General features: G+C 40.8%; 1 protein-coding gene across 1 annotated transcript in view; it reads right to left on the bottom strand.

The window, feature by feature from the left end:
* The window catches only part of LOC113406540 (zinc finger protein GLIS1-like), a 270,442-nt gene that overhangs the window by 50,168 nt on the left and 207,742 nt on the right, over positions 1 to 12,532 (bottom strand). The window contains 1 exon segment of the mRNA XM_026651816.1: positions 1,313 to 1,474. Within this exon segment, the coding sequence (XP_026507601.1) occupies positions 1,313 to 1,474 (162 nt within the window).

Raw genomic sequence — 12,532 nt, 5'->3', positions numbered from 1 at the left:
AGGGTTTAGGGCAGCTTCAGCCCAAATTAAAATTTTTAGAATGGCTACTTAAAAAAACCCCCTGATGAATGGGTAATACATCAGAAACCCAGGGCTGGCTCCAGGTTTTCTGCTGCCCCGAGTGGCGGAGGAAAAACAAAGAAAAAAAAAGGCCAATCCACGGCACTTCGGCGGCAGCTCAATCGCGCCACTCCATTCTTCGGCGGCGGTTCGGCGGTGGGTCCTTCACTCCCACTCTTCCTCTTCGGCGGCACTTTGGGGGCAGCTCAAAGAGGAAGAGAGGGACTGAGGGACCCGCTGCCGAATTCCCGCTGAAGACCCGGACGAGCCGCCCCACTAGCGGACGGAGTGCCGCCCCTTTGTATTGGCTGCCCAAAGCACCTGCTTCCTTAGCTGGTGCCTGGAGCCAGCCCTGCAGAAACCCCAAACATCCTTGACAGAGGCCAGCTAACATGGCCTTTTTATTATGTATCAAGGAGAAAGGCACATCATGTGTCTTCTTCCACAGGTTCACCCACTGCAGATACACTTTGGTAAAACTCCACTTCTGAGAATCACACTGCAGATATTCTGCTCTCCTGGCATATTCTCCAAGGGCCTGATCCAAAGCCTATCACGGAAGTCAATGGAAAGACTCCTACTAACATCAGTAGGGTTTGGAGCAGGCCCCATGTGCTGTGCATGCATTAAGAGCAGAACATTAGAGACGAGGTCTACCATGTCTATGTGCGAGAAGAACTTGGTACTTATAATTCATTTTCAATGCAGTTAATCATTAGCACTATTAACACATCACACATGGTTGATGTATTCTTGCCTTTTGGGAGGGTGGGGTTTACAAAATTGTGTCCATTAATTTATTTTCTCTTAAGGTGTTTGTCATGGTCCTGTGGTCACTTAGATCAGACTTTGTCAAAATAAGCAAGAAAACTATTGAATTTCTTACAGCAACAATTTTTCAAGCCTTGATTCTGCCCCGTTTATTCACACAGAGGAGTATCTTATTATACATGCTGTTCCTCAAGGTGAGCAACACCTTACTCCAGGAGTATTCCGAGGAATACCAAAGTATGGTATTCCTCGGTTTGAGTAAGGGTAATAGAATTTGGCCCTCAGTGGTTAAATGAGCAAATCCTCCATTATTTAAATCAATACAAGCAGCTAAAAATCAAAGCAACTCTTCCTTCACCTCTTATTATTCAGACATTTTCATGAAATGGAAGCTGCCATATGCCAGTTTCAATGCAGATCCTGTACAAAGCCTGTTTAAACTCTCTGTGCAAGCCATAATATGAAATAAGGTAATGCTTACAGTATCCAGGTGTGTGCGCTGGTGCTTTGCCCGATCACTGGAGTTACTGAAAGCTTTCTGGCAGCCAGGGTGCTGACATAGGTAAGGTTTCTCTCCAGTATGACTCCTCAGGTGAATCTTAAGGTTTTCAAGCCTAGAGAATGCCTTGTTGCACCCTTCAAACTGCAATAAAGCCATAAAACATCTCTGTAAAGCATTATTAAATAAACCATGGGCAGCCACAATGAGTACAGTTAAAACCCAAGCTAGACATGTAATAAATCAACCAAAACTCAAACATCTGCTGAAATTTATGGGTGAAACACATCATTTTGTGCTATTAATTTCATCTATCATGAAAGGCACGGTGTGCGGATAGATAATACTATATTATTATAAATATCTCACACATGCAGTGTGCAGTGCTGAACCTTAACATTGTATGGTTCAGATATGGTTTTAGTAAGGAAGTTTAAAGAAAGAACAAGCATTCAGCTTCTGAAGTGTTCACTTAAACAGTGTTTTCAACATTACTCTGGTGGGGATTCTGCGCCACTGCGTAATGCAGAATTTTGTAGACATTAACATTGTGTATGCAGAATTTCCTTTTCTCCACAGAAATGGGCTGCAGTGCTGCTGGCTACCACTAGAGGCCACTGGACTTGGCAGAGCCCAGCTTGCACATAGAAGACACCGCTGGGGGGCGGGAGAGGCAGCTAGAGGGTTCCTGGCAGCTGCAGTTTCCAGCATGCCCTGAGGGAAGGAGAGGGCGGTGCTAGGGTGACCAGATGTCCCAATTTTATAGGAATAGTCCCAATTTTTGGGTCTTTTTCTTATATAGGCTCCTATTACCCCCCACCCTCTTTCCCCGATTTTTCACACGTGCTGTCTGGTCCCCCTAGCCGGTGCATAGGAAACTCCATGCAAGCCAGGGACACAGCATCAGGCTATGTCTCCCTCTGGATCCCTGGGCTCTGGGGAGGGGTGGGTGTCTGGTCTGGGGGTGGGGGCCATGTGGCTGGGCTCTGGGAGGGAGGGGGTGTGAGTATCTGGGCCGGGGGGACACTGCGGCTGCACTCTGAGGGGGAGGGGATGCGGTGTATTGGCTGAGTGGGCCCCGAAGGTGGGCTCTCAGGGGGGAGGGGTTCTGGGTGTCTGTCTCCCTCCTCCCCCCCGCTAGGCTCTAGGGGGATAGGGGGTAGAGAAACAGGAACTGAGTTGTCATAGGGGTTTCTTTAACTCTCTACTCCTGGGGGAATTTTTGTGTGCGTCTTGTATTGTTACAGACATACTTGCTGACAGGTATTTTGAAATAAATTACCAAAATAATTGAAAGTGCCATGATTGTGTAGTGTTATTTTGACAAATAAAATTTGCAGAATTTTAAAATATTGTGTGTATAATTTTTAATTTTTTGGCACAGAATTTTTAATTTTTTGGCACGGAATGTCCCCAGGAGTATAACATGAATTGGCATAAGAAACTTTATGGGGTATAACAATTCCCCATATCTATATAGCCGGTTATCTGAGCAATACTGGCTTTTACTGTTCTGGTTTCATTAAGAAAGCTTAAAGTGGTAGTTTATAGTGCTGTGTAGCATCTATTACAAATCCTATAGGTCAAGAGCCAATACTGATGTGGACAAACATTATTAAGAGCTATAGCTAGCAATTGCAGATGTAAAAGTACTACTGTTCATAAGGATATGTCAGTCTTCCAAAATTATCATAAAAACTCACCAGGTGAGTAGAATTTTGCAAGTGTGTGTGCGAATTAGTATCTGCGTATATACAGATAAACAGACACTGATCCAGATTCTATAGACACATGCATAATAAGAATTATCATTATTACAGTCAGAGTTCTACTAGTATAAAAATGTAAGATCCAAAAGAGAAAAAGAATGTGATTGTACAAATAATATGGGAGAGTTTAACTGATTTTACACACTACCGAGTGTTTTTTAGTTGTTGCTGGGTGCCTTCAATTCCCATGGACAAAGTTGAGGGTATTTAAGGCCTGATCCAAAGCCGACAGAAGTAAATTGAAAGGGTTGTTAGATCCTTGCAGGAACATACCACCTAACTGCAAGTGACATTACCAAAATATGAGACCTTTTCCTATTTAGCTTTGTTTCTATTATACTACAGGATTCCAAGGTCCATTTCTAAAATTTATGTTATTAACATGAAGTGGTATATTTGTGATCCTACATATAATTTCTTTTCCCTTGCAATATCAACCCCTCTCTGGGACTGAAATACAGATGGTTTGGTGTGAAAGAAATATGGAGTCTAGTTAAGGATTAAACATAAGCATCATAGCCTCTGTTCTGGTACGGTTCCGCTGCACTACAAAACAAAGTGGTTAGAATGGTTTCTTTTATCGGTTTCTAATATGGATGCTAATCTGTAGTTTGAGGTATGCAATGATAGAATTTGTTGGTATCTGATACATATCAGGAAGGGCTGAATTAACCCGGTGGTCTTATCGAATTTCCTAACTGGTCATCAGCTTGTTTCTTGCAACAACAACAAAAAAGGATTATTGAATAAAATGTGTTGAATCCAATATGCATCTTTTTGTCACAATGCAAAAAATTACAGTCAGACTCAGATGGCCCTCCCAACACATGTGGTTAGAATTAACCAAATGTACCCCGGTAACTTGTATTTTTTGCAGCATTACCCATTGCTCTCTTAGAAGTATATAATCACACTTTTGAAATACGTTTCTCTGTTTCGCTTTGCTTCAAGACAAGACTGCAGCTGTTTTTTAAAAGCCTGTTACATTTCATATTTCCAGATGTTTTGCCTGGTCCCTATTTTACACAACAAAAAACAGAAGGGAACTCCCCTCTTTGTAGTAAATAAAACTGGATGCCAAATATCTGATTTGGCATGGCAAATTCTATGGGCCAGAATCTCAGCTGGTGTAAAGTGGTATAAACTCCATAAACTTCAAAAGAGCCATACAGATTTACTCCAGCTGAGGATCTGGTTCATGTTCCTGTATTGTAAGTGATATTTCCAAGAAGTAAAATGAGACTGCCAAGGATACATTAGACTTGCTTGTTGCATTTTGCAAAAATTTAAGCTCATCCAAGATTGTATTAACTGGAGCTGTACATTCTCCTCAAATACTGCATATCGTACATTTATTGTATGCCTTTCCATCTAGTAACTACTGTAACACTAGTAGGATCTTGCTCTTGTGAAGTGCTAATGGAAGTTAAAGATACTTACACCTCACAGGATCAGGCCTTACAAATACATCCTCGCATGTAATTTCAGATGATCACATGTGCTAATAAGATCAAATTGTCAGAACTTTAAAATCCTGACATAAATAAAGAATTATGCACTGCTCTTCTGTTTACCAGAGCTGGCTGAAAATTGTCTCTCGAATTTTTTTTTCAAAGAAAATTGAGTTTTCAACAAAAGGCAATTTTTTGCAAAGAGCATCTGCTTTCTGTGGAAAATTTTGACTTTTCAGTTTGAAAAATTGAACACCCCAAAACTGAAAACGTTTGTCCAAAAAATGAAAATGTTGCTGCAGTGCCTCATGGGAGCTGTGGTTCAGGTGCCCCATTCCTCTATTCTCTTCTATGAGCCAGGTTTTTACATCAGACCTCTCCCATGATGCACTGCAGATAGGGAATTCCATGTTACACTGCAGTGGCTCAGCAAGAGGAGTGTCTGTGGTGCATCATGGGAAATATAGTCTGGAAGCCTGACCCGCAAAGGAGAATGAGTGCATGAGGCACCAGAATTAACATTCCTATGAAGCACCACGGCAGTAGTTCTGAATGGAAATGTTTACAGACCAAATTTTTCAGCCGACATTTTTCAGTTCTTGGCTGAAATTTTTCAGTTTTTGATTCTTTTGCCAAAAAGTTATAATTTGCTGTGGGGAAATTTTTTTTCAACCATCTCTACTGTTTTCCTAGGGATAGGTGTTGTGTATTGCACTCTGGTGAGTTCCACTCCCTGCCCAGCTTACTCTCCATTGCAGTTCTACTGCATTGCACATTTTCCATCATCCCTGCATACAGGGCCAGTTCCACGGGGCAAGTGAGCCAGCTTCCAAAGAGCAGCATACTGCTGTGCCATTCTTCCCCCCACCCCCTATTCCCCCGCCTTGCTCTAACTGGGAGGCTGGGAGGTTTGGGGTTTTTTTTTTTTGACTCGGCTGCAGGAGTGTGGGTGGGGTGTGGAATACATTTTCCATCTAGCTAGGGCTGCTCCTGCCTGCACTGATAGGAAGTTGCCCCCTCAACCATTTGGGATCTCAAACAGTTTATTTGAGAAACAAAGTCCATTAGCCTTGAAATCAGCTCCATGGAGGAGTTTTTAAAAGTGAGGTATATTTTAAAATGATCATTTACTGAAACTACATTTCTGGTGTGATGCTAGTTTACTAGAGACTTGCATGAAAGACATCAAAGACAGGAGAGAGGGTAAAATCCTCACTCAACTGAAGTCTATGGAAGGGTTGTCATTAACTTCAGGTGGATCAGGATTTCACCTAGAGAGTTTACATTAGTTATCCAAGTGCAACCGACTAAACTCCAGCACATTCTTTGTTTCTCTCACACATACACATGGATTGTGTGGCAGGCTTCCAATGAGTGACTAACTAACAGAAAGGCAAGGCCTGACCCTAATTAAAGTCAATAGCAAAGCTCCCACTGATTTCAGTGGAAGCAGGGATGGGCCGATAATCACTGCTGCTGGGGTGTGAAATAAATCCCAGATTTCCCTTATTCATTGTCAGAATGGGTCTGAAAGTGATTCCCAACTACAAAATGATCACAATTCGTACTAGAAACTATCCAGATATGCAGATGTTCCAGCACCTGCTTGGCTGGGTAATTTAAATACTACTGTGTCACATATGAAATGATGACATAAAATATTGCTTTGAACTGCTGACCCAGCAGCTGCTTTCAGCATCCCCGGGGAGCTGGATCACTTGTGTTCTAGAAAGGACTGTAAATTGGAGGCACAAAAGAAAGAAAACAGTGGCCCAAGCTCAGGGAATTGACTGGCTGAGGGGACTGGTAATGGGATATGGGGCTTTTCACCTCTAGGTCATCCCCTGGAGTCCAGCTCAATGTAGCTGAGATCAGCAGTGACCTGAAGTCATTGCAATCTGATGGTGGTCTCAGTCTAGTGCCTAGGAACAAAATTCTACATGAGTGGGCACCGCTCAGGGGATCAGTATGAGTTGGTACAGCCGGTGAAAGGATTGGTCTAGCTTCATTCTGCTGGCATATTAATTGGAGTACATGACAGGGAAGACACCCTTTTTTCTATTACTGTTGGAACTTGGTAAAGCGCATTCTTCATTTGTGATGTTTGATTCCACAGTTCTGTACAATAAAGGAAAACACTGGATTTCAGGATCAATGAATGAACTGGACAGGAGGAGCAGACTAACTCTAGAGCGAGAGAAAGCTTCTATTTACACACAAATCTCTTGGTAATCAGCAATGACAGGAAAGCAAATAGAGAAAAAAAGTGCATGACAGTTTAATGAAGCCTGGGTAAAATATTAGGGGGAAAATTCAGGGCTGGCAGAAACCAGTGACTCTATTGAAGCCAAATGGATCTGTGCCTACTGATGCCAGCTCTGAATCTAGCCCTACATTTTTTTCAAAATCGGCCAAGGGTAATAGTGGCCTCCCAGTTCCTTAAAATGACAGCTCTGGCTACTGACAGGGAAAAGGTCATGCCATCGGACACAGACTGATGACGGCTGATCCTTTAAATACGGTGGACAAAGTGATCTGAATTCCTAGAATGGCTTTTTATTTTGTGGACCATATTTTGTGCTTGGATGCACAGGCAGCTCTTCTTATGACAAATTAACACAAACACACACACACAAGCCCAGAGCCAGCTGCAAGGGTTTTTCTGTTCTAGGCAAACTGCAAAGCTTCTGCCTTTCCCAGTCACTCATACATTAAATGGTCTCTTAAGCTTTTGCAACCCTTAATACTGTGCTGCCCTAGGCAGTTGCTTATTGTGTCTATATGGCAGACCTGGCCCTACACACACTCACAGACTTAGATCAGAAGATATATATCAACATTGCCAACTTTCTCCCCACCAGCAATCATGAACACTCCTCAAAACCAGCTGGAAACAAGTGACCTATGACTTCAGAAATTCTATTTGGTCAGGGATCCTCTTGGAACATTTGATGTCGTTTGGAGAGGTGGGAGGAGCCTTGGCAGATTCCATTCAGCCATGGCAAAATAAATAAATAAAAGGAAAAAACGCTACAAATACTGCAAAACTTCAGAAAACAACTTTAGAAATAAGCAACCTGAGACTTGCAAATTTTTCGAAGTTACAAGTCAACAAATATGCTGAAATTCATAGAAAAATAAAGCAATCGTGGCAAATCTGGCATTCCCAAAACACTGTCCTTAAAGGCAACATTTTGAAAATGCAGCTCATGTCTACAAACCCTGCACTGCAGTCCCCAGGACTGTACAACTCCATTCTCCCCTCAGGCCAGGAGGAAAGTTAAGGCAAATCAACTACAGGTATGTAGTCAAAGCACATAAATTAAAGCATGTTAAGCCCCCGTATGTATGTTACAGTGAACTAAAGCCACTTTATTCTTGAATGAGATAGAGAGCATCAATCAGTGTAGGATCTTGACCTACAATGTAATTTCTAGGGCATTGTTAGTTAGCTCCAATATCTATGGCCAAATGCAAAGTACAAAATATTCTGAATAATGCAAACTAGTTAAGGGTCCCATTCTGCATGTACTGATGGTGGTGGCAAAACTTCCACTGGCCAATGTCCCAGTCCAGCAAAACCCTTAAGCACCTGCATAACTTGAAACATATGAGAAGTCCCATTGACTTCAGTGGGACTATCCACTTACTGTAGTTACATGTAGTTACAATGTAGTTCCCATTGTAGTTACATAGAAACATACTTTGATGAATCCAGGCCCTAGGAGGAGCAGGAGCACACCCTACTCTCAGTGGTCAAAGCTACTGTAGCAGCACAAACACCCAAACAAATATGGATTAATTTCTCTCTTAGTTTGACCAAAAACCTCTATTTTTGGTTCCCACTGACACATACTGATAAGAAACAGTATCATCAGCAGCGAGGCTTCCATTTCACTGCCCCTATCTGTGTCCCATCAGTTTTATCTACCAATACTGCACTTACATTTAGCAAGGATATTTATTTACTTGTACCTTTCCTGCCACCAGGCAACACCTTAGCCCCAATCCCCTGACCATACAGTGTACCCTCTACTGGAGAATACTGGGCACCCTTGCCTCACTCCACATATCTGCCACTCAGAGCAATCAGTCATGCTTGATAGATTCTAAGATCCAACTACAAGGAATTAATGTATAGTTCCCAAAGAACACTGGGATCATATGAACTACTTGATCAACTGAGCAGGCTGCTTATTGTATCTCCCAGACATCTGGTATCAATCTGTCCGTACTTAATCCTACTACTTTATACTTTTTTTTTAATTGAGATCTGATGCCGGGGATAATTGTAACAAATGCTCCATAATCCTTTGTTTCGGTAAAAGCCACCTAAGCCTTTAAACAGGTTTATAAATAAAAATAATAATTATACTTTTGGAACCTACTTTTGGTTTAGATCATTCATGCGTGCTTTAGAAACCAGCATCCTACATAAATACAAACATGAATAGAAACTGATGCCATTGAGGTACAAGGAATAAAATGGTGCAATTAATTGGTTTTTAATGCTATACATGAGTGTGAAGCTTTCCCCAGAAGCAAATAAATTGTACTATTTTTAGGTCATCAGATTTGTTCATCAACTGTCATTTCCTCCTACACAAATATTAAATAGTCTATTTAATGCTACAACTCACACAACAGTGCAATTGCTGGAATGTAATCAATTTAAAATGCGTATTTATGAAAATACCAAATTATGTCATAGTGCCCTAAGCATATCACAATTTTCCTTACAAAAACAATTTAATATAATAACAGTAATTGATTAAAATGTTTTTCTTTGCTTCCATATTACATCTTAAATGCACCTGAACATGTCACTGTGCAGAAAAACAGTGCGTTCCCAATAGGGTTTATATTATCAAATTTGTGCCGTTTCCATAAGCATATTTAATCACAGCCATGTCTAGAATGTCTGTCAGTTGTATAGATCAGAAGAAACAAACTATAAACTAAATAGCTCAGACCATGAGGTGGAGCAATAACTGACATTTTAATCGGAAATGAGTTATGACTGAAAAAGAGACGCCTTCACAGTTGTAGTGCTAAATAGGTCCAGTGTGCCATTAGAAAAAGCTCATTAATATACACCTCGGCTCTCTGCTGCAAGATCAGTTAAACAAGCTGCCTTTTATTTATAGACCTAAAAGGGAAAGACCAGGTCATATTGGCCGCTGACATCTCAGACAGCCTACGGGTGGAAAACCCAAAACATTTCATTCCAAAGCATTTAATAGTATCAATAGGAAATCTTATGTCTGGTCAAAATAGCTAAGGTCCTTCTCAATATCATGAAATGTTCTTTCTTCCCAATTGATTACCAAGTATCAAAACATTATGAATATTTATTGAAATATGTTATGGGGGAAAAAAATCCTTTAAGTATGTGTATTCCATCCAGACGGAGGAAAAACATTTGTGCGAGTCTTTAAAAGCATGAACGTTTTAAAGAAACTGGAGCGTAATGTTATATATAAGGCCCCAATCCTGCAAACACTTCTGCATGTGAGTAACTTTATGCATGTGAGTTGTCCTATTGAATTCAGTGGGGTTTCTCGTGTGCCTGTTTGCAGATTTAGGGCCAAGTCTGTAACAAAGTATTCCAGATGGTCTCCTTTGAAACCTGTTTTTGCTAACTCTTGATCAGAATAACTTTAAATTCTCTACAGTAACTACAGTGTAAGGACCCAATCCTGAAAATACACAAATGACTTTATTCATGCAAGGAATCTAATTATCAATCTCAACCGAATGACTCGCGTGCATCGTGTCTGCAGAACTGGGCCCTCAACTTCCCCTAAGAAGCCCATTTCAGACAACTAGTTTATGGTTTTAAATTGGCAGAGATTTTTTTTCTTTATAGCAGCACAGTGGTCGGAGATATTTGTTATAAATGGAGGGGCTGCCAATTTTTTTTTTCCTGTGAAGTTTTGAACAATTTACACTTGCAAAATGAACCCTCTACATGATATTTCATTTGTGCCTTGAGAAGCCTTACTTGTTCTCATTTTATTATGTGTAAAAAGTTTGTAAAAACAGCATTGGGGTTCTTGCCAACTGTTATTGTACCATTGTTTGTGCCCACGAGAAGAAAATGTGAAGGGGTTCAGAAGGGGAAGATTGAAATTCCCTTGTAACTAATACTGAGGCAGCCTTAAATTAAAACATAAACTATAAAAATAAAATGGTGGAGAGATGCAATATGATCTTTAATTTTGTCTAGTTTTAGAGTAACTGCAGCCATTCATTTGCTTTGGATATTTTGCTTTGCTTTACATGGTTAGGCAGTTTAGACATTTACGTTTAATGTTGGGTGGGTCTCATTTTGAAAAAACATAATACACTGTAGGTCCTGGAAACGCGTTTAGTGAACATATTTCATTTAGTTAAACAAGGATTTGTTTTCTGCCCCTTTGTACATTTTACAAGCTCCAGCCACGCAGTCCTAAAAGCCCCATTGACATTGCTGAGAGTTCTGGGTGCAGAAAGAATGTCGAACTAGCCCAACATAGATATTTAAATCATGGAGTTGCTCACAGTATAAGGTCCTGACCCTGCAAACACTTACGCACATGAGTTACTTTACTAACGTAAGTAGATCCCATTGATTTCAAAGTTCAGCAGCTCATCTACTAAGAACCACACATTGCCCCACAGCTCCATTCTCTGTCCCCACTGATTGCAAAGTCTAATTCAAGGTCACTGTCCTGATCTTCATATCCCTCCATGGGACTAACTCTAACTACCTAGAGGGTTGTCTCTTCTCCTTGGGCAACTCTGACCTCCCTGACAGCTATACTGCATTGGAACTATGACAATGACAATCAAGAGACTGAGACTCTTCAGCACACAAGACAAAACTTCCACAGAAGCCAGACCAAGACTGTGGAACTCACTCCCAAGGTAAGTATGATCACAGACCAAGCCACTTTCAAAAGCAAATGCAAACCTTCCTTCTTCAGCTTACCCTTCACGACACTGCAATGAGAGGTACTTAATCAGTACCCTAGATATGCAGATAGATTCTGCTCTTGCTGAGGTTAATGGGAGAAGGAGCGGGCTGAAAACTCTTCTGGGCTTCATGAAACTTTTGTTCCAACCAATTTATAAAATATCTAAATTTAGGCATTGAAATGTATATGCACAACAACAGATCAGAGCGTCTGTAGTCCATGTAGACAAGTCCAGCTGTTGAACAAACTTCTAAATGAGTTTTAAAAGGATAACCAATGTCAAGTTGAAGATGACTCTAGGTCATACACTTCTTTTTTAAAGGACTTTTTTTATCACAGACATACATGCCTTATTAGATAATCATATAATCTTATTATTGTGATTCTTGTCCTTCTTGCCATTTTTGTCAGTTTATGACCCTCACTTGTGTCATGTTGATTTAGGACTACAAAGTCTTCAGGACAGCCTTACATCTTTACCTGTTTTTGTGCATTATACTGTATTATTATTGTAATGATAATTAACATAAAGAGTAGCATTTTAAAAATTGTATTTACCAAACTTTAAATTTTCCCACCAGGAAAAGGGAAGAGCAAGTTGTTCTGCCAAAGGAATGCACATTGAACTATTTATAGGCTTAATTCCTCCTGTACTAGTAGATCAGACACCAGGAACTGAATGTTTAATTATCCCAGGGTCTTTTTTCATCTTGTTTATCATACATTTTCCAGCAAAATGCAAATTGTCTCAAAAAATACTGAAGCAGCTTCTGATTTTCCTAGCAGCCTGCTGCTATCTCCGAAATCCTTGTAGGGGACTCTTTCTGCCACCTGGGGCTGAAGCTGAAGCTTCAGTGAGGGCCACTGTGGCCTGGGGCCCCAGGCAACGGCCCTGCTTGCTACCCCCTAATGCCGGTCCTGGCTTTTATATGCAGAAAACCAGTTGTTGTGGCACAGGCGGGCCAATCTTCTTTTCTCTAGCAAAAGTACACTGGAAAAGTATTATGGGTTTGTGCAAAGCTT

Source organism: Terrapene carolina, unplaced genomic scaffold, assembly GCF_002925995.2.
Source record: "Terrapene carolina triunguis isolate 2854851 unplaced genomic scaffold, T_m_triunguis-2.0 Scaffold103, whole genome shotgun sequence".
Taxonomy (NCBI): domain Eukaryota; kingdom Metazoa; phylum Chordata; order Testudines; family Emydidae; genus Terrapene; species Terrapene triunguis.
Note: the sequence above shows the minus strand (reverse complement) of the source record. Positions and strands in the feature narration are given on the sequence as shown.